At 45.6% G+C, this 22,890-nt stretch overlaps 1 protein-coding gene across 6 annotated transcripts; it reads right to left on the bottom strand.

The window, feature by feature from the left end:
• Positions 1 to 1,923: 1,923 nt before the first annotated feature.
• C1QTNF12 (C1q and TNF related 12) lies at positions 1,924 to 21,419 on the bottom strand. 6 transcript variants are annotated; one of them, XM_071798320.1, is made up of 10 exons: positions 20,847 to 21,419; positions 19,851 to 20,557; positions 19,273 to 19,532; positions 12,171 to 12,290; positions 11,403 to 11,514; positions 10,959 to 11,140; positions 7,158 to 7,266; positions 6,706 to 6,796; positions 5,412 to 5,490; positions 1,924 to 4,789 (listed from the first exon to the last, which is right to left on the bottom strand). In XM_071798320.1, exons 3-10 carry the CDS (start codon positions 19,441 to 19,443, stop codon positions 4,691 to 4,693), a joined length of 963 nt encoding a protein of 320 aa, XP_071654421.1. In that variant the 5' UTR covers positions 19,444 to 19,532; positions 19,851 to 20,557; positions 20,847 to 21,419; the 3' UTR covers positions 1,924 to 4,690. The 6 variants fall into 6 exon arrangements, with proteins under 6 accessions (XP_071654421.1, XP_071654422.1, XP_071654424.1 ...); XM_071798321.1 differs by lacking the exon at positions 20,847 to 21,419 and adding an exon at positions 20,744 to 20,761; XM_071798323.1 differs by lacking the exon at positions 20,847 to 21,419 and having other exon boundaries at positions 19,851 to 20,171; positions 20,242 to 20,670.
• Between the last annotated feature and the right edge of the window lie 1,471 nt (positions 21,420 to 22,890).

Raw genomic sequence — 22,890 nt, 5'->3', positions numbered from 1 at the left:
ATCAGCTCCTCCACAGCAAATCCAGTTCACCTGGATCCCCGTTGTCGTGGCCTTTTAATCTTCCTTGATACCGGCCTGATCCGGGCATTAGATAAAGGTGCTGAGTGAGAATCAGCTCTGTGATCAATAGGAGTTTGGTATTTTCTTTTCGTGGATACGAGCCAGTACAAATAGCAATAAAGACTCAAGGTCTTCTTGGTCATTAGTCCTGGTTTTCACAGGGTCGCCAGCTCCCTAATTTTCTACGGAACTTCAACAGGTTCAGCTCTTTGGAGTCCGCTGTTAGGGCTGTCTCCATCACAGTAGTTACAACAGCAAAGCAATGGTATTATTGTTTAAATATTACATAGTATTAATGCCTATATAGGGCTGATTTTACTACAGTCACCAATTTAGAGTGGTTTTCAAATGACCCTTGAGTTTCCCTGGAAGAGCAAGCATTTAACTAACATGGTGTTGCTCACTTCTGCTCGCAGGCTTCTCCCAGAGCCCACCTGGAAAGGGTCTCTGTTGGGTTTCATCATTGTTTTCGGGGCAGATGTATAACCCACACCTATGTATAACAAGACTTATATGACAAACTCATAGTTTTGCTGGCTGGTTAATAGCCCAGCATTGAAGGAGAGTTCACACGCACCGGGCTCTGTTCTCCAGGTGAGGAAAGGCAGGAGATCTGCTGCTAATCCAGCAGAAATACCCCTGGAGTGCGGCATTGAAATCATTTACAAAGCCTGAAATTTGAATTGAACTTAAAACCTCCGAACCTGTCAGTTCCCAGCCAGGGAAAATACTCAGAGTTCCTGAAGCCAGGATCTCAGTGCCTGGAGTTCCGCTCTTATTTGCCTGAGCAGTTTGCGGAGCGAGCGATGGTGCAAGGGGGCCAGCCTGGTGTTTTGGAAGGAGTTTTGCTGAGCTCCTGCCTCCGAAAGAGCCCATCCAAGGGCTAATGCAGCCCTCAAGGGAATGAAACAGAATTCCCTGCAGAAAACGCCCCTGAAAGACAATTCTGGAGTTAAACCCTGAACCAGAGCAAGTGTCCATGCTCTGGGGTGAATCGCTGGCGTTTTCAGCCGAAAATGAGCAGTTGATGCTCATCCTAGGGTGGTTTGGGGTATTTCCACTGCAGCCTGTGCAAGAGGGAGGTGCAGCAACCACAACAACGCAGCCCCAATATGGAGAATATTCAGCCCAAAGAGTCAATATGAGAATGAAGCATCAAATTCAGGGTCAGTATCTCAGGAGCAAGAAGTTCTCAGGCAGGAAAAATTAATGTGAGAGATCTCAAAACCCCAGATAGTGAACTCTCATGTGAGGGAGATCAGCACAGAGTGTTAACCCCCCCGAAAATCACGCTGATTTACATCAGTTTCGTCTGAATCTGAACTGTATCCGCAGCCAAAAGCTCAATGTAGATTGTTCCAAAGATCGAGCGAGGGCTGGGAGGGAGAAGAGTGAGCAAGGGCCGGGTAAAGACAGCAGTGTTTTACTATATTAACTGATCCGTGCAGGGTGTCACAAGAACTTGTTCTTGAGCTCCTGTGTAGCACCGGGACAAAGTTACAACTCCAAGCACATTTTAAACTTTCTGAAGGTGATTCCGTGGCAAAAGTTTCTGTGAAGAACTCACGGACAAGGGTAAGAAAGCAACTTGTTCCTGTAAGAAGGGACGCGGTTTCCTCACCTCCATCTGCCCTGAAATCCTAAAGCTGCTTAGAAATTTTCAAGGCAAATAAAAGCAGCGACTGTTTGTGTTTCCCCATCATGTTATAAATATCCTGCTGCCCCAGCACACGGGGATGGTGAAGGACCCCGAAAAAAACCACAGCCATCTAATCTGTGCCTTTTCAGGCTTCTCCCCGTGCACGCCGCAAGCAGCCATCGCCGCCGAGCGGGATTAACACACTTGGCCGCTAAACCGCCAGCTCAAGCACATGGGGTTTATTTTGCTATAAACAACATCTTCATACTGAACTTCAGTCCTCCCGAGTTCCTCCATTTTCTCGGGGCTATAAATTGTGTGACTACAGAGGAGCATTGAAGCCGAGCTTCGCACACCATCAATCTCCTCGCTCTCCAAACAGCACAGAAGCTTTAGAGATTTGTCTCAGCCGCAGCCCAGCCAGGAGGTTCATGTCCTTATTAGTCGGGAGTTTTGAACACTTGCACCAGAGCCCTGGTCCCAGCTTGGTTTTTGGCTATTTCAGTCTGTTTCACCCCATTTAACTGCCAGACGGCCAATCTTGCACTGGCTGAAGCATTGAGACACTGGGGAAACACCTGGCAGGAAAGAACATCTTATATAAATAAGGGAGAGCAGGTATAAAGGCAGAACATCCCCTAAGAAAGTCGTGAGAATAAAACACAGCAAAGAAGGAATTTTAAAAGTCCCGAATCCCAAAACAAAGTCTGACAAACGTTTTTTAGTTCTACAACAAAATAAATATTTTAACTCCGATTTACCAAGAACAGCGAGACTTGGTTCAAAAAAACCTACAGGTACAACAACATACGCTGAATGTCACAACACTTGGATTACGTTGCTCTAAGTCATGCATGAAACAGCCCGATTTATTACAACTATTGACACGGTACAAAGTTCGGGATAGAAATACATGCTGGGATTTACACCACTTGCCCTGACTGCACCTGTTCCACCAAACCCTGGTGTGAACAGCCAACCTTCATTGAGAGGGTTCAGTGATATCCATGTGTGTTACTCCAGAATGATCAGTGTTGCTCCCGGCTCTGCTCTTCAATAGCTGTGGATTCCCCTCTGCCAGCGTAACACTTGATTTATGCTTAAAAGCACATTCTACAAAAAAAATCCATAGGAATTCTGCATGTATTGCAGAGCAAGAATTAATATATAAGCATTGATAGCTGCTATATCTTAGACAGTCACACAGGTCCAGTTAGAACTGCACTCCATTGAATTTACCTGTGTTTATTTGCATAACAGCACTACTTGATTATTCCCCGTGCTCTCTCCTTCCTTCTCCAATAGGCATCATTTTAATGTTCTTCACAAACAAAAAATACACTATTTAATCGTCCCTTAAAAGTCTTTCTCAAGGTATTTACAACGGAGACGAAACAGTTTCGGCCGTGCCTGTTTTACAGCAGGTTTTTCCACAGCTCTCGAAATAAGATGTCTTTGCGTACCAAGCCGACCAGCAGCGTTACTGGAGCTTGTAAAAACATCATGGATTGATCAACTCGAACAACAGACCCAGCAGTAGGTGGCATTTCTTCCGTGCCTTCTGCTGCCCTCAGCAGTCTTTGTCTTCATTGCACCAAGATATTGTAGTTGATCAAAAGCTGCAACACTATACAAGGGACAACTTCTATTCGCTGCAAACATTCAAGAACAAGTATCTGGGCTCCACTTTTGGCCTTGCTATTATTTCTGACACTGTTATACAAGCATTTCTTTAGCTAAGGTGAATTATTAAAGGTCTGGGTGTCTGTTGAAAGGGAAAACTACAGAGGTATATTTAAATGAGCGTGGGGTTTTTATAATCACCAGGATGTTACCGCATCTTGGGTAACAACCCCATGAAACGCCAACACCCTCTTACTTTGTTAAAATGAGTTTCCAGGCTGGGGCTGTAGGCAAAGCTGCTCTGGGGGCTCAGCCTCACGTGCTGACGTGCGCAGAGCTGCAGAAATCCAGAAAACATTCACTGGACGATCGTTGACAGCACCTTCAAGCTCCAGGCAGAGCTCAAACGGGCTCCCTCTGCCCCCCGATGAATTAAGCCTTGCCCCGTGGTTTCTTTCCTTATTTCACCGCAGTCCAACAAGCACCAAAGAGGCGACAGATCCGGTCCCAGGCTGCTCCGCTCGCTGTGTTTTTCAGGCTTTTGACGAGCAGTGTGATGCGTTTGACACATTTACAAATGATTACGTGGCACCTGTGAGGATGATGTTTACGCGATGCCGTCCAAAACCGCACGTGTATCTTACTAAAACATAAGAACGCAAGTCAGGGAGTTCCTGCTAGAACTGGTGCCATTGGCCTCTCCACGAAAACAAAACTGCACAGGCAACGAGGTATTCGGCTTCGTCAATAAGATCAAAGAAATACTTGGAGATAAAGAACCACAAAGAGAGAGCTCAGAGCTTGGATTCCCATCTGTGAAGCAGGCGCTGTCTGAGAACATGCTTCTTGTCAAACATATCCAATTCTGAACGCGAGAGAGGCCCTGCACCATTTACAACTGTCTGAAAAGGCAGTTTTGCTGGCAAATCCTTGTCCCCTTCCTCCACAACCACACGACATAGTCAGTATTTTACTTCCCTTCTCAATCCTTCATTTACAAACTCAAACACCCCACAATCAATCCCAAAAGACATGCTGATTACAAGTGCTATTGTGAAATAACGCTATAAATGTAACAAATGCCAAATCTCGGTGAATTGTTCAGTGAGCATCTGGTGAAGCACAAATTAAATGTTACAGAGTTTGTTTCTGAATTATAGAAGCATATGAACGAACTGGTGTGGATCTTGCAAAGCCTCTGCAAGCAAAGCTGCAGTATCTGTGACAGGAAAGGCTCTTGGCTTGTTTCAAAAGATGCCAACAGTTACAGGAAGGAGTCTTCAAGAGTCAAAGGAAAGTTTCTTCGGTCAAATATACATCGCAAGGCTCTAATTCACATCCTTCCCTGCCATGCTGCTGCAGGTGATGTTACGCACCCATTAACATGCCCATGAAATCGGATCCGTTCTGAATGGTAACGGGAGCTCCAGCGCTGTTGTCCACAAATATGGAGGTGTACTGGCCAGCCTGCAGAGAGCACGAGGGAGAGGAGAGGAGAGCATCTGACACCGCATTCCCGGGATAAAAGGAGGAAATAAAGCATTTCACTGCTCTGAACTAAACCCAGAAGCCTCCTGCCCTTTTCTGTGGCTCCTGGGAACAGGATCTGACCAAACATTTTTACTGCAGCTTCACCTTGGTGGAAGAAATTTTCTACAGTGAAATAGGTTTATTATCTAACTACATCCTTCCTGCACTAACATCTTTCTGGGTGGCTACTCAAGTGGCATCTCTGCTTCAGACTCCCTTCTGTGAAATGGGGAATCCAATTGCTATCTGGACAATGCAAGGGCAGAATTGAGAAATAAAAAGATATTTGCCGTAATTTCTTAGCAGGAAGGTTATTTCTGTGGCTTAAGATCAGAATGTGCAACACAGGTCTGGCTTTTGTTCCTGTTCCTGTCACAGATTCTCTCTAGTGACCCCCAGTAAGGCATTTAATTTCATTAATCTTAGAAAGAAGGTTAAGAAAAGCTTCCCCACCTCCCGGTGAGAATTCAGGCTTGCCAGTAAATAACTCCTTGCCAGTCAATAACTGCAAACCTGCCAAGCAAACCAGGCCCGTGGTTCCCAGCCTGCACGGGCTCACCTGCAGCTGCAGTAAACCATGCACATAGACAGTGAAGATTTTGCTGTTACTTTCCAGACCAGCAATGACTTCCAAAGACCTAAACAACAGCAGAAGAAAAAGAAAGAGGTTAAACACCTAAGGCAGTCACAACGGTCGTATGTGGGACGACAATAGTCTCGTGACCTCCCTAGAAATAGGACCTGGTGGTTCTAGTGCCTGTCTGTGCTGAACAGGCAGCTCTGGGCTTCATTCAAGCAGCTGCCTTGAAAAGAGAACGGTAGAACCTTGTCCTCACCGTAGTGTCCAGAGGAAGACCTGCAGGGCATACAGTTAAAATTCAAGGCAGAGTTCCAGATTGCCCCTCAAACACTGTTCCTTTCTAGTATCACATTCTAATAGCCATCATATTCCATGCAGTAGCAAGGACAGCTGCTCTGTGTGGCATCCTCTGTTTAGAGAACTCAGCTCCTTAGCACAGGATTCAGGGTGGAAGAAGGTGCCTGAGACATCAACAATCAGAACAATCCATGCAAACTCAGTTCCAATGCAATACGAAAGCACAGAGCTCCGTGCTTGGCTGGTTCTGAAATCTGCCCAGCCAGTGGTAGCAGATCTTGTTGTTTTCCCAAGAAAACCAACCCCTTTTCTCCCTTTTTTCCATGAAGTGGTGGTGACAAAACCTTGCAAGTGCAAACGTGCTGTTTCCAGCCCCCTTGCGAGGAAATAAGATGCATGAAAGGTAGGGGCGATTTGGCTGAGGAGGAGCAAACCGCTTGGCACCGCCGCGATGGAAGAGCTCGGTTGTGTGTCATATCCTGCCAAAAGCCAAACTCGGGTGGGAACTTCCCACCATTAATCTCTTCTACTCCAACTGTCTCCTTGCCTCCGAGTTTCCATCTCTCTCAGCCGAAAGGCCTCCGGGCTCTTTCAGCACCCTCAAATGAACGGCTGTGTACACTGACATCCCCAGGAAATTCCACAAGCACGGGTAGCGGCCCAGCCTGTGCCAGCAGAATGTCTGTCCAGGCAGGTTCCCATCCCTCCACCCAGCTCCCTTCCACGCCACAGACCCGGTAGACTCTCACCCATCTCAGAGAGCGATGTCTCATATGAACCAGTGCTGGTTCTGCCGTTCCCCCACTGCTGCTCAGCTCACAACAGCCTTGCAGGACAAGGAATCATAAACTGCAACCCTGGACAGCTCTGGGTCAGACATCAGAGAGCTTCACCTCAACAATTAACATCTGAGGCGTTCTATCTAAGGAATAAAAGGTTTGCACAGTTCCTGTTCTTTGGAGCTGCGGCTACTCACGTGTATCGGTGGCACAGAGACTCGATGCAGATCAGCACTCGGACATTATCTCTGGCTCGGAGTTGGACTTTGCTCTTCAACTCACTGTGGTCTGGGGAAAGCAGGGAATGAAATATAAGCACTTTTGCAATACATCAGACCACCCGTTCCTAGCGTCTGGCTTAACAGAGACACCAGTAACACTGTGACTTCCTAGGAAAGCACCCTCCTGGTGTTGGATTATAAAATACTTCATCACTGAATGATTAAAACCATTGAACACATGCACTGGTGACAAAACACAGTCAAAATTGCCTGGATGCAGTCCTACATCATCATGTTCGTTTCTTCTGAAGTCTTTTACGGAAGCCATAACTTCCACACATGAATATCTTTGGTCCCTAAGCTCGCTCTAAATAAGGAGCGTTGATTTGTTTGGTTTGCACGGAAAGGCTTCTGTGAACAACACTCACCAATGTGGACATTGGCTGAAAACTGGTAGATGCCAGACACAGGTGCTGTGAAACGGCCCGTTGCCAGATTTAATCCTGTTCCCCGGAGAAAAGCTCCTTTGGCCAGAGGCTGTAAGATAAGAAAAACAGACCCTGAACAAGTCTCCAGCACTCTCAACAATTCCCTCTGCCCGTGACAAAGAATGAGCTTACACGGATGAGAACAAAGATGAACATATTTGCAAGGCTACTGCCTTATCTCCCCAGAACAGGCTTTCCAGAGGGGCTCTCTCAGCATTAGGTGCCCAAAGGCAAAATGACCCATATGAGCACACAGATGCCCTTTTTGCTCACTGCCCAGCCCTTCTCGCTCATCTTGACTCAGACTGTGCTTTTACTGCATCCCTGTGCTCTGCTGGTCCTAGTGGCCTCCACTGATGTTCTGATACACAAATGTCCAGTTATTTGAGTCAAGATGTCCCTGCTACTCCCAGAGATGTCCTAGATGGGGCCAAGCAGTGTCCCCACACTCAAAAACCTGGAACCTTACACACTGTTTTTGTGGCACAACTACAGAACAAACACTCATCCAGGTCTCCAGAGGTTTTCTACTCACTTCAGGTCTAAGTCAGACGGTTTTGATACCATTAAAGAACAACTGCTTGGATTCTTACACATTTCATATTTAGTCTCATTTTGTTCTCGCCTTGGATTCTACAGAATAGGCAAAAGCCTGGTGCGATAGCGTGCAGCTTCTCCTCACGGCAAGGAAGCAGCCTTAAGTCAAACTCGCAGCAGATTATCTGACTCAGACTAAAATAAACTCTGCGAGAAATGTTTATTGTTTGTTTTGGCCTGCCTGATCTGAATTTGGCTGGAGCTGGGGAGCAGCAGGAGCAGCTTCAAGGGGCCAAGAAGCACATTAGTCAGACTCTGCTCCCACCGCAAGGGCATTCTGCGCAATGTGAATGTGCTCCCAGGAATGCTGTCCTGAGAGATTTGCCCCACATTGGTCTTTGGGACAGAAGAGCTGCTCAAGTCTCATTCTGTCCCTAAAAAACGCACAAATGCGTAATTGAGCAATTCAATATTTGAGTACGTTTTCCAATACTAGATGGCAAAAGGGGCCTGAGACGCGGTGAACGAATTCGTAGCAGCGTTGCCACAGGTGCTATTACACTACAATATTTAAAGAGTAGTGGAACACCCGTGTTCAAGTACCAGAAGGAAGTTAATGCCTCCCCTTTCTGGTTCATCCTAGACAGAAATTGGCCGCTTTCACAATGCAGGCCAGGAATAATTGATTTAGCTTTCTTTTTGAAAGGCAGCAAGGCTGCAAATATTTGGATCTGGTGGTGTTTGTGTAGAGTTACTACATGGTAGAATAGAAGGAGTGAAAAGACCGACCTGCACACATATACACACAAAATGGCCTCTGTTTTCTTTCTGTACACACACACAGACAATATAACAGCTCACCTAACAACAAGGGCTACACGATGACATTGATTCCCTTCTTGTGCTATCCTCACACCATCATTTTTGGTAATGCTCTTTTCATTTACCCCACTGAAGGAGCAGATCCAAGCCCTGTATATGAAAAACTGCATCGCACGGTTAATTCATTCCTTACTCGTTACAGCTTTTAGCAGAATCGGCAACGTAATTCCAAAACCACCGGCTGAGCATGGAAGGGAATTTTAGGCACCAGTAAATTATCACTGATAAAACATTCCTGTTTCTTCATGCCCTCTGTGGCTTTGTTATTCTTTTGCTCATAGAACTAAGACAATGCAGGGAGAGGTCCTCTGGGCAAAAGATTCCGTTAAACCCCACGTCAATTAGAGCTCCCCGCTGCATTTGCAGCACACTCACCTATCTGCTGCACACACTGCAGGGATTGCTATCTGGGAAACTGCTTGCACACGGTTATTTTGGTAGGCAGACCAAAAGCAAACAAACACGTTAGTGTCCAGCAAGAGGCAACTGTTAGAAACCTCAAAGCATGAGATACCGGAGGAAGAGGTACGGGGAAAGAAGTATCACACGTTTCATCCCAGATACCAAGGACATTGTGAGACCAAGAAAAAGAGAAGGAGGGAATGTTCTTGGAGGAAATGTAGCGTGGAAGGATGAGAAAGCCATCACACTCTCTCAGAACCCAAGGTCAGGGTGAATTACACACCATCCTCAAATGACAGAGCATAGAAGAAACAGACTGTTTCTCAGCACAGGTTCTTTCCACTATCTCAAAATGCTTTGGGTAAGGTCCAAATCCAGGATTTAGTGTCGAATCCCTATCATCTCTCTGGGAAGCATCAAACTCTTGGCTTCTTCACACTATTAAACTGACAGAATGGAGGGAGGGGAATTCTCACTCTCTCTCCCTTTTGGACTGTTTAAAGACAATGTTTTCATCTTTGCAAGGGCATCCACTGCCTCCCTCCCTGCTAAATTCCCCTATATCACGGCACAAGCTAAAACCAGACACTTCTTGTCCCAAGGATGAAATGAAAGGCTGGCATCCAGGGGCCTGCCAGCCCTCCCACAGCAGCTTCAGGGCCAGAAGCAATTAGAAAGAAGTCAGGCACACGATAACGAAGCATGGGAAGCGTCAGCCTACGCACTGATTCCTGAGATGTCTTTATTCACATTTTCCCCTCCTAATTAATGAGGCAGCAGATCTCCCTAGCCCTGCCCATCCTTCAAGTACAATCTTGCCTCTGTGCCAGCACCCAGAGTGCTGTCAAACCAGGCTGCCACAAGTGGAACTGGGAGCGATCCAGGAAAGCACCCTGGTTAAAACATAACCGCTGCCTCCCGTCCCGCCGCTGGGAGAAGTCCCAGCTGCAAAACTACTCCATCGGAAAGGATCTGCTGGACAGAATTCTTCAGAAATGGGACTCTGTGCAGCTGGGAAGAAAGCTCAGCACTTTTGTGGCTCCAAAGTGTAAAGGAAGCCTCTGAATTATGAAGTAACTACTTGTTTTTAGTTTTTACTTTGCCTAACATTTATACTTCCATTTCAGACCCTATTTGCAACTGGTTTAGAAATGGTCAGTAGAAATTTGAATATCAAATTCAACAGCTTGCTTGTAACCACGATTATAATGACCCATCACAGCATCCCATGATGGTGTGTTTGTCATTATAGCATAACTACAATAAAATCCTACAGGTAACATTTACTAGCCCTCTATAAAACATTATGTAAAGAATTTGAGCATCAGGACTGACCCATCTAATAAAATGACAGCTCTTATTTGGGCTCACAAATCTATACTAATGGCTTCTGCTTGCCTCTGACGTGTTTCTACTTCTGATGGTTACTCTGGAATTAAACAGTGTGTGCACTGAAAAAAAAGACCAGATCCTTCAGACTAATGCCAAACATGGACAAGTCTTTCTCCATCATTAACTGAAATTATAAGACTGATGGTTGTTTGGACCTGTGAGACAGCCCTCTCCTGCACAGACCTCTCAGAACTTCAGCAAGAAATGTGATGAGACTCAGCTGGGCTGCAAGAGAGGATGGGAATCTGCCTCTTGGGTTTGTCAGGCAGGAGGGGACTCAAAGCTCAATGTCCATCTTCCTGCAGCTGAGCTTCAGTGCTGAAACCACCACAGGAGATCCTACTTGTGCCAGTCACAACAAGGTACTGCTGTATTCACAGCATCCAGGCCTGAGAGGAGCTTCTGGGATTAGTCTGCCCTTCCAGGAGACACCTTGACCTCCAGAGCTCTGCAGAGCATCACTACAGCTGATCTACGCACAGCGGCTGCTGTGGAGTTGCCCGGGTTCAGTCTGTAATCCCTTCTCACCGACTGGAAGTTCTGAAGTTCTACCAGGGTCTTCTTGTCTACGATGACTTGGCCTTTGAGCTTGCAATGGAACGCCTCCTCCACTCGCCTGTGGGGCGACACGTCCTCCAAGGGGAGCAGCAGCGGAGGCAGCTGCGTGGGGTGGGCTGAGAGAGCCAGGGATGCTCGACGCTCAACAGCTTCTGAGGAGAAAAGCAGCAGCACAGGAAAACAAATGCTTAATTTAAGAGCCTGGTCTACGAAGCCATTCGATGTGCAACTAGACTTCTGCACTCAACGCTTGAACTTCAACTAAGCAGCACCAGGGAAACATTATTTTCTAATTTTTGATTTCCAGGTAGGGGAATGCATTAAGGTAAATGTTTGCAAAGCCAGTTCTTTATTTGCCACAGTGCTCACTGAGAGAAACATATCACAAACGCACAAAGCTCTTACAGTCCTTACCTTTTAATATCTCCTTGAACTCCTGCAGAAGGACTTCCCGGGTGACTTCGGCACCAGGTGCTCCTGGAGGTCCCTGGGGACCAGGGGGTCCTGGGGGCCCAACGAGGCCACGCTAAGGAGGTAACCGAAGCAAAACACAGGAATTAGAACCAGGAATTGCACTGACAGACCAAATCCAGACATTGCTCAGACATCATGATCACATTCACGAACGCTTGGTGCGACAGTAGAGCTCTCAGAAAAAAATGAAACCGTGTATTCAAAACGCCTGTAAAGGTTAGCTACACACGTTAGAGCTTTAAACCAGTAGTACAAACATGCAACAGTGTTATCGATGATATTTGATGTATATTGTTTCCAGGGAGTTCCTGTTTCCCCAACTAAACTGCACTAAACCTGCGTGGAAGCATTTCTGATTACCAGCTCACTAAGAAATAAAAGGAAATCACTAAAAGCCTTCAAGACTGTCTAAGCAGCAGATTAAAAGTGCACACATGAGCAAGCATCACACAGCAGACGATCAGTAATTCATTAATTTGAAATAAATGACTTGTCCACTTCTTGATTAATATATCCTTTGAGATACCTGCACTTACTGTTTCAAACTTCTCCAAAATACTTTGAGAAATTAAACACAAACAAATGAAAATGCAGCACTCTGGAGCAGGAAGGCAAAAGCTGGAGCACACAGAACCCCTTGCATATCACGGTAGGAAGGGAAGCCACAGTGCACATTTATTAGCTGACGGCAATCTAGGAATAACCTACTAATTTCTTGTCTTTCCCTTTGCATCTCTTTTTTGAGGTATTGCCATCATCTGGGCGGTGAACAAAGGAGATCCAGGTCCGCCGTGGATCTGTGATTCGAGGATCCGGAGATTCTAGGATCTAAAGAGAAACAAGAACAAAGACGGATGGATTCAGAGACTGCAAAGTTTCCAGACTAAACTCTTGTCAAGAGCAATGAACTGTTGACTGTGGAGGTTTCAATCTGTTGACACATCAGCCTCCAATCACAGTGAGGATAGAAGCATAAATCCTCCCAAAGCTTCACGGACCACGCTTAAATATTCAGAGCCCTTAATGAAAAAGCCCAAGAGTAAAACCTGCAATGGACACTTAAAAAATCTTTAAAACAAACAAACAAGCAACCCACTGTAAACTTTCAGAATTCATTCAAGAAACCTGGTGAGGCTGGTGAATTCATTCTTCTCCTGGTGAGGCAGAGCAGGTAGGGATCAGAATTCTAGCAGGAAAGCAACGCAAAGCAGTAGTGGCTTGAATGACATTTGAAACAACTCCTAGACCATTCCAAGTTTTGGTAAATCAATATTGCTCTATCACCATTCAGGAGGACAAAAACAAGATGGGTGTGGAAAAAGCACAGGAGTGAAGTCAGTCAACAGCGGACTTTTCAGATCTAAAAGCGTTTGTCCCCGGGCATTAAGCTCCTACCAGTCTGACAGCACCAGACAGCTCTGCCACAGCCCAGACAGCTCTGCTCTCCGTGGCTTTGACATTGACCTTGCGAGGTGCTTCCAGCACAGCCAAGTGAGCAAACACATCCCCGGTTGCTCATTACCTGTCTCGCTTATCTCCCGAAAGCACTCACCACTCCTCAGAGAACCACACCAAGGTTTTTCTCTAGTGCCACTTCTAAGGACAGATTCTCTTTCATCAAACAGTCTGCAGAAACACGGGGAAAACACTCAATCTCTAGAATGCAGTTAGACCTGAGGTCCCAGTAACTTTAATTTACGTCACTGTCTAAGAGCAACAGGAACTGGACAGAGGATTGCAAATTACAGCTGGAAATATCAGCACAAGCCCATTTTGAGGAGAAAAGACCATAGTCTGTGATTTGCTTTGAAAAATCCATGCCGTGTAAATTGTTTCAAAAGTAAATCTTAGAAGTCTGCTGGAGTTCCAGCTTGAGGTTACAAGGAATGTCGGTGCTCCGAAGCGGATGCTGAGCCTGGAAAGCTCTCTCTCCGGCACACATCCAGGCACATGGGTGTAGTACAAGGCACTTGCCCATAGATTTGCGAGTTGATGCGATCACAACTATTTATTTCAAACAACTCGGGTCAACAGCTGATTTGCAAGCCAGCAGACCATAAGCAGCTCCCCAGAAATCAAGAAGTCAAAGGCCTTTGGTGCAAACCTCTCCACCTGTTGTAACGCGTAAACATCAAGACCAGGGGCAAATGTTCCTAAAGTTGGCAAAAGTCCTTAGAGCAGCACACAGGGTGCAGCTTATTTCTACAACAAACACGAAATACATTTATCAGGCTTGCATGGAGATTTAATGGTTTCTGCTGGAAGAAGCCAGGTCTTTCCTACCCAGCTTCACCTGGCAACAGATGTGTGCAGCATCACCACGTGAGGTCACACCTGCAGAGGACTGTGTTAAAGAGCATTTCAGTTTACAAAGCTCATAAATGTAAAGCAGGTAAGAGCCCACCCGTGCTTTGCCCAAAGGAGGGAGATGTCTTTTTGTCCCAGTGACTGGTCTGTGGGAAAGTCACAGTGCAGTTTATGAAACAGAAGGAAGCAACCTGATTAACAGAAGCACCTGATTGAGGCAGGGTGGAGTGTTCAGTGCTGTAGCAGAAGCCGGGAAAGAACAGCTGGGTCGTAGAGAAAAGGAAAATAAACTCAATTCATCCTTCAGAAAGGGCTGGATGGTGTGGTAGGAACTCAGAAGCGAGTCTGCAGAACACAGCAAACACAAGACCTGAGTCTTAGGAACAGGGATGCAGCATTTGCTGCAGATGTGGAAGAGACAATTCAAATATTCCTGGTTTCCACCAGGCTACAAGACAGGCACAAACCCCCTCCACTGCAAAAAGGAGGAAACAAGCCAGCTAGAAGCAGAAGCCAGCAATCATGGGCAGACTCTGACCATTAACTGTGAAGACAAACAGATGTCCTCAGCCTTTCTGGAGCTCCAGCTGTGCAGAAAGAGGCCAGAGCAGACACCTTGTCAGGGAGAAAACAGAAATCCAGATGGTACATCCCAGAAAAACAAGTGAAAAACACCCAAAGTTTTAAAAAAATCATTTAAAAATCCCATACCTCTCCAGTGGCTTGCTTAAATTACCAATCCCTCTACAAGACAGCCATGGCACTCCCCAGTTTCTCCAGCACAAGGATGATTGACAGTTAAAATGAATGTTCCATCCTTGTGGTATTATTATTTAATTACTATGGCATGCATGAGCAATCCCAGCAATAAGCATGCAAGCCTCTGTTTTTCTTGGCAGCAGCAGCCTCCAGCAGCCAGAGAGACCTCGCAGCCAACTCAGGTATCAGTCCAGGCTGAGAACAGCGTTGGAATCACAGCAAAGGCGGCTCGTCCCTCCTGGGGTGCTGCTCATAGAGCAAAGTCAACTACAGGAGTCAGGAGGAATCCTCACGTTAACTGCAGCGAAATCAGGCTTACTGCTTAACACTCGAAACAGCACCTCCAAAAGCAACAGATGCCCTGCCAGCAATTTTTTAATGAACTTTCAATCACGTCTTTTAACATTCTTTTGGAATCTGAATACAATGGCACCGATCACTTCAGAACCTGTTAAAGACAGTGATGAGAAGTTAGCCTGCTCTCTCCCTGACTTCCCTCCCAATAAAGGACAAGTTGAGCTGTAATTCAGACTGTTGTACAGAAGCAGAACCTGCGGTTCCCTCTGGCCCTGCCTCCCAGAACAGCCCGTGCTGCCCGCAGACACACGCGCTCGCTGGCCGAGATTCAGCCAGCACGGAACAAACTGTGAGCAGCAATCTGCAGTCGAGGAGCAGCGTTTGCATCCTGAGAAATGTCTGAACTGTATCTGAACTTGCCTGAACTTCAAGGATTCTGCCTGCATCCCTGCTCAAAACCAAAGGGAAATGGACAGAAGTAGTTTCAGAGTCTGGAGGAATAAAAGAAAATAAGTCGACGCTACCTGTGAGCAAGTCTGTACACCCAAAAGCACCTCAAAGTGTTCTCAGGGGCACCAAAGCATTTCTCAGGGTGGGACAGGATGGAAAGCAAGCAGGGACACGTTACCAACCTGGGAGAGGACAGCATCTTTTCCACCTGCAGTTAGTCAGGGATGTCTGCCCAAGAACATACACCTAACCACGCCAGTTCCCAGTCTTTCTGCATGAAGTTACTGCCCTGCGTTTGTCCATTTGTGATGGACTTATATTGAAGAATTCTTTGCTTTATAGTGAAGGAGTTGCCAGACACAAAATGGACCTGACTAAGCACCTCGATTATCTTAATCCATAGATTTATATGTTGTTACACCTGATTTACACCAGCAAGAGTATTGTCAGCTTCATTATGAAATTAGGAGCAAATTATTTCAGCAGTGTATTTTACTTGGAACAGGTTAAAAAGCGACAGGTCACTTTTTCTTTTTAGCATGAAAAATCCTGTGTCAGCTGCTAACAACTTACAGTTATACACACTCTTGGTTATTAATGAGATGTAAAACCAAGGTCCTGACCGCTTGTGGTTTTTATGGATCTCTCCAGAATTTTCCCTAGAGCAGAAGCGTTAGGTTTGGTATCTTAGCCAAATCTGAAATGGAATTCCTACCTAAATTCCCACTACGTTTTGTGATTGAAAAATTATCCTTCACTCCTCTAAATGGCTATCCCGAAAAGCTCCTGCCCTCCGCTTCAACACAAACTGCCCATAATGAATTTAATGAGCTTAATGGATGTTATTTGTTATAGCCCTTCTTGTTCATAATGTGCCAGAGCAAGACTGACAATGATGACATGAAAGATAACACCTTCCGCTACAAATAGCTCACAGTCCAGCCTCCCCCATGGCTTTAACACTTGTCAGGCCCACAAATACTTTTCTCAAGTACACGTGCAATCACACACTTCAGGCTGAGAGTGAAATCTCTTTACAGAGGAGGAATGCAACTCGTGCAACATCATTGAACCAGCTGCTGGTTTAAACTGGAAGCAAAAGGCCCCAGAGAAATAATTCTGAGAGATTTAAGTAATAAACCAGGGAGACCTAGTCCTGGATATTTAACAGAGACTGAAGGATCACAAAGGAAAGAAATTTTCAAGGACTCCTTGGCTGCAAAGTGGGTAACTGACTTCGAAACGTTACACTGCTTCTTGCAGAAACTCCACTGAAGGTCAAATCCTGTTGATTTCGCATCATCCCTGAAATGTCACTGGGATGCTGACAGTCAAAACAGCACAACTTGCAGGACAAGATCTGTGCCTGGAAAGGGGCAGCCGAGCCTGGCAAGTGGCAGCTGCAGGTCCTGAGCCACACACAAAGTGAGAAGCTCCAGTAGATGAAAACCTCTGGATGTCCCCATCATGTTCTGCTCTTAGCCCATCTGTGCCTGGCAAGCACATCACACTGACAGCAACTCAGCAAAGACTGGAGACTAAAGAAACAAACCAACACACTTCCCATGTCCTTGGAAATGTCAGGTTTATCAGGAGATCTGAGCCTTGTGCTCCCCTGGTTTAGATAGAGGTTTCACCACGACCCAGGCACTGTGAATGTTAAAAGAGAGCTTTCTCCACTCCTATTTAAAAACAATTCTCAAGAGAAATCTGTTCCAAATTGTTTTGCTTGATTAGAAGGAAAACACACCTACCTTTTCAACAGCATGAATAAAAATCACTGCTCTCAGCTACTACTTCATTCCCTGCTCCTTCTGCTTTGATAAACCTACCAGCTGGCCACAGAGCCTTCCAAGGTAAACACCGCCTTCATTTTTACTGTACAAGGCCAAAGAAAATTCCATCTTTCCTGTTATGCGCTGTGGAGAAATGAAATGGGACACTGCTGCTGGTTCACTCTCCTGTGCAGGGCATCCTTTCGTGAAACAAAACTGCTCAGAGAGATCAGTCTTCCATCGAGAAATGCTTTCAGCCTTCCATTAGCTTGATAGGTAAGGGTAGATTTACTATTACTTTACTCATTCCCTTAGTGAATATAAATCACGATGCTTTGCTGTAAATGCCAGCTGTCATTTACCGCAGAAATGGTGGCAGTTCTGCATTTATAGTGTATGTGACATAACCCCTTAGCTTGGGCAGGTGCTCTCTAAATATAAAATCCAATACAGTCACCCCTGCCATCTAGAAGCGACTCTTAACCGAGCCCGGACTTCAGCCTCAAATAGATTCCAAGGAGAAGAGTTCACATTGCAAAATTTGGGAGTGGATATCAAGCAGAGCTCATAAGCATTGACATCAAAGATTTGGGTTCGTCCTACCCTTATTAAACAGAACCTGCCTGCTCTGAACTCGCCAGCTCCTGCTGCAGCCAAACCTTTGCCATGGATATTTTCAAGCAAAGTATTTCAACACAGAAACAGCAGCTCCCAAACAATGTCTGTTTTAATGAATGCCCACGAGCCTCTGAACGAGTGCTGTGTTTCTTCTAGCAATAACATATGGATGACTATATCAGAATTAACCAGGACCGGTTTCTGCTTGCTTTTGCAATCGGAATATATTCTGCTTGTGGCCCAACACATTTCACATCAAGCCAAATTAATTCCAGAATAGACTAAAATTTACTTGCACCAGATATGTTTCCAGCCCCTTTTGCATAAGCAGAATGAAGCAGTTCCAGAGAGAGCAGGAGAAAGTGATTGATTATAAGCACCTCAAGAATTTATCATGTATACAACCTGTCCTGACAGAGCATTGCAACACACAACAAAAAAATTAACTGAAAATTACAGTCCCCTAATGAAAATTGTAAGTGCAGCAGCCAGCTTTTTATAGAGAGGGCTGTTTCCCAGACTTGCCCAACCTTAACCAATTACTCTCACAATAGCGTTGAAGAGGATATTTAGAATGTCAGCCCAATTGTTCTAACTTGCCCCCTCTGCCATGCCTCAATTTTTGACAGGTTTGTTCCTCTAGCGCTATAGTGACTGCCATCCCTAATGCTTGTGATCAAAGTCATGTTGTAGAGGTCACCTCCATTTGAAACAAGGGACATTTTTGTGTGAGCAGGGGAGAGAGAAGGGGCTGTGTGACAAGGAGACTCCCTCCTCTATCAGGGTTGCAGTCTCCCATTTCATCCTGCTCCTAATCCTAGGACCTGCTTTTAATTCCCTAACCCCCTCTCCAACTCCCAAGCATTCTAATGCAAGTTTTCATCTTAAAGGATTTGGGTGCTCTGATCAATTGACTGGAATTTCTTAGCAGCTTTCAACTTGGGGTGATTCTCCCAAATATGTAACAGGAAGGATCCTACCCTGCAAAATTCACCCCCTAAACCCAGCAAGTCATCAGTGACAGCCACTGAGTATCAAACACACAGTCTGACACAATCACCACCATCGTGAATTCTTTCCTACAAGAGCTACAATCACCTTAAACATCAACATTTTTCTCGTCTGTAATTTTCAATGACGAAGGTGCAGTGCAAAGAAAGCTCAGGCACGCTCAGGTGTTTATACTGTTGCCTAAGAGTTTTGGAATAACATTCCAGAGAGTAAAGGGTTTGCCTGCAAGAGATACAGTAATTTTTCACTATCATTATTTTACTGCAATAGCCCACTTGCCTTTTTTAAATCAGTTGTTTCTGAACAGGATAGTGTTCAGACACGAGAACTTCAAAATATCTTTAGTCAGCTACTATAGGACTGGAACTTCAGTCATGCATAGTCTAAGATAAATTATAATCATACACTGCAGTATTCCAGGGTTTGCTTCAGGAAGCTAGAAAATCAAACATGCAAAGGCAAAAGGGAGAACATTTCCCTTTAAAATCAAATAGAATTTGGCAAGGTTGCCTCAATCATCGGGAAAAGGAACCAGCATCACATTACTGCCAGAAATAAGTTCTACCAAGCCCTAACGACACATAAACACCTACCTTGGGATGCCCGTGCACTTCTTCGCTGTTGGAGAGGGTGGCATTGAAAGGCTCTGTGTACTGATTCGGTTCTTTCTTCACCTTTCTCTCCCTCTTTGCTGCCATAACTCTGAAGAGGCAAAACTGCTGACAAAGTAAAGTTGCCACAAATACCCAGGTGCAGCCCTTCATTTTGAAAAGGGAGGGGCCAAGTCAGGAAGAGCACTGTCCAAGCACAGAAACCTTCACCACCAATAACAGGGGTAGACACAGACTTCTCTCTAAAAAAATAAAAATAAAAAATTAAAAAGGTTAGAAGTATTAAAGATGATTCTCTGGGCTCTGCAATGTCAAATGAGCAGCACGCACGGATGCCCTGGTTGCCGGAGAGATCTCTGTTCAAGCAGGACACATGGAAATGGTATAGACAAACTTGTTTGAAAATCTGGATTCACTCGAAGAAAGAGGTAAGTCCATTCAGGCTCTCGAAGCTTACATAAATACAAGAGGCCCTGGAAAGTCCTGCCACCCACCTTGAAGTGTCACTCCCCCCCCCCCGCCCCAAATAAGACTTCAGACTCGTTTAAAATGCACTCAACTATGAAACCTGGAGAAGTCAAATCGCTCAGGGCAATAGTTGCTCAGGCTGGAGCTGACAACACAAATTCATTAGGGGGGTTGTTCCGTTGTTCCTCTTCAACAGGAGATGTCGCTTTCTGTCATCTGAAGCGTTGTGTTCCGTTCACAGCAGGATTGAATACGTTCCGTCCATTCTCTCGTGGATGATGCTTCCCTTTCCTCAGTGACAAGTCCTCATCCTTTCCTTTCAAGATGCTGGGGAACTGGAAGCCAAGGTTGCTACAGCCGCTGCTCTTCTGAAGCAGCCGAAAGCATCGCAGCTCAGCCAAGTGCTCAGCCTTCTAAGGAGAAAATAAATTTCTCATATCATAGAAGTTAAAACAGGGAGAAGCAAAGAATCTGAGGATGTACCTAGGACCATTAGGAGCAGATAGCTGTCCCAAGTCTAGCTTCTCACCCTCTTTAGCTGGGTTTATCTTCACTTCTCTTTAGCGAGATGATGAGCAGCACGTCCCGATGCCGCAAGCAGCTGTTAGGATGTGGAATCTCACGTCTTCTTCATCCTCATCTCCCCTCGCACTAGGCAAGATTTCAGGTACCTCCGAGTGTAGATCACATCTGATTTTTCTCGCTGCTCCTTTCCTCAGCTGCACCCTGGCAAAACCCTCCTCAGCTTCTGCTTTACCTCAGCAAATAAGTACTTCTTTCCTGAATGAGTTTCCATCAACTTCAAGAAAGGGAAAAAAAAAAAAAAGGAGGAAAAAAAGGAGGAGGGATCACATTCTAATGAGCTGTCAAGCCTATTCTCTTCACATTCCTATTAGACTCACTGATAAGTGGAGCTGGCCCGTGTGCCAGGCAGATTTAAATCAATGCCCGTTCCCTGCTCCCTCCCCTCAGCCCTGTTCCGTACCTCCCCTTCATTATCTCCGAGAAATCACCATTTTTCTGGGAAGTTTGTAAAACTGTACACGAGCGTGTGGTAGAGCTAAAAATATGTGGCTTGGAATACGCACTCAGCATCGCACCACACGTTGATACATGGGAACTCGTGCTGCAGACTCGAGCGGCTCTGCTCCACACAACGTTTTCCCCCCGCTCTCCTCACAGCCCGGCTCCACGGGGCTTGCTCCTTTCTCTACAGGAGCGTGGGCTGTTTATTAAAAAGAACAGAAACCCAAAGGTTACACATCTCCTACGAGCACTTCAGAAGGGAGATCTTGAAGCACTTGGACAGCCGGCAAATCTCAGTTCCCCACCCTGCAGAGCAAATATTCCTCTTCCTTCTACAAAACAGAGCGATGCAAAATTTACATGAGATGGTACCATGAGAAAGCCAAAGAATGGTAAAAGGTTGATCACATAATTTGAAGTCCCGTATGCAGTCAGCAAGCACTGGATTTGCTTTAATAATCCCTTTACCGCGGATCAGTTCTGTTATGTCTCTGGCTTGGGGAAACTGAGGCATGAACCATCTGAGTGCAAACTCAAGAAGCAGAACACAGGTCTTTCTGTTTAAAGCATCTTTTGGGAGAAACGGAGTTTGGGAAAGAGAAGAGAGAGTAAGAAGGGAAGTTATATAGAAGCTAAATAGTTAACAGCATATCACCCCTCCCCCAACTAGCTCACATTCCATCAAAACTACGTGGCAGACTTTATTTGTTAATAATATTTAACTTTCTTTGGCGCCTTCTCATACTTAAGACTCTTTTTTTCAGGTTAGTTGTAGACAAGCCATGAATTTGTAAAAGTGCACTTGATGACACATTAATAGGACAATCTGTCATATTGCAGCTAAACAGCTTGACAGGTCCACACACCACGGCAAGAAATGACACTCCCGGCTGGAACGGGGCGATGGCATTTTCGGGCTGCGTCCGTCAGCCCGCACCATCCCCATCCCCTTCCCCATCCCAAGAGCCACATCCTCACATTTGGGGAAAATGAATCCTAACTACGTTTGCAATCATGAAGCGACATTACTTGACCGTCCAGCAGGACAAACTGATCGTAGCTAATTTCGACCATAGGCTGAAACAAGTGTTGGGGCAGTTGGTTTTTCCTCTCCAACCTTCAATTCAGCATTTGTATTATCTGTAGGGAACTGCACACCTGGCTGGTGCTGCTCTCCCATCCTCAGTGCAGCAGTTCCAAAGCACCTGAGTCCTGCCAATGCACAAATAACATTCAACCCCCATTTGCCAAAGAAAAAAATAGGAATAGGCTGACATTGCACTTAATAGCACAACAAACCAAGCATCTCAAAGCGATTGACGAGACCAACGTTTATTCTCTGAGCTCTGCACCACTGCAGCAATAACAGGAATACTGAAGAACGTAACAATACCAATTCCGCATGAAGAAAGTCTTCAAGTAGGGAAGATATTATAAGCCACATTTACATTTCAGAATTGTGTGCAAGAACCCCAATAGAGCATTTGCAAACATTCTAAGAAGTGTGTGTGAAGCTGGAGGGGAAACTGAATAGTCAGGTAATGAACTAGTGATTTGATCTTTCAATCAATTCACCTTTTACTCAAGATAGACCTTACCTAACTATGCTAAGAAAAATACCCAAAGGGCGAAGGGGCAAAAACCAGGATTTGCCCAGAGCTGTCCATTGGAGACATATTGAACAACTCCTAAGCCTTCGTGCAGAGATAGTGATTTTTAAACCAACACAGAAGAGATTCCCACTGACAGCCCCACCCCTGCTGCACAGCAGATCAAGGTCTGGAGCATTCCCGTGACAGATCCCCGAGGTTTAAATCTACAGTTTCCCAATGCTAACCTGCTATAAACTCAAGTTGTCGATTGGGTTAATATACAAAAGCTGTTAGAACAGACCTAAACACACCATCAGACAAAAAGAGCAGCTTTGGGAGGGCAGACCAAGAGCTTACGGCCACTCCAGATGCTCTCTGCAAAATCCCCCACGTTTCCGGGCCTCTCACCCACATTCCCCACCCGGGATCCAGGCGGGATCGTTTCGCCATCTCGTGGCAAACCCACGGAAACACCCAGAAACATTTGCTGAAACGCATCGGATTTCTCTTGCAG

Source organism: Patagioenas fasciata, chromosome 23, assembly GCF_037038585.1.
Source record: "Patagioenas fasciata isolate bPatFas1 chromosome 23, bPatFas1.hap1, whole genome shotgun sequence".
Taxonomy (NCBI): domain Eukaryota; kingdom Metazoa; phylum Chordata; class Aves; order Columbiformes; family Columbidae; genus Patagioenas; species Patagioenas fasciata.
Note: the sequence above shows the minus strand (reverse complement) of the source record. Positions and strands in the feature narration are given on the sequence as shown.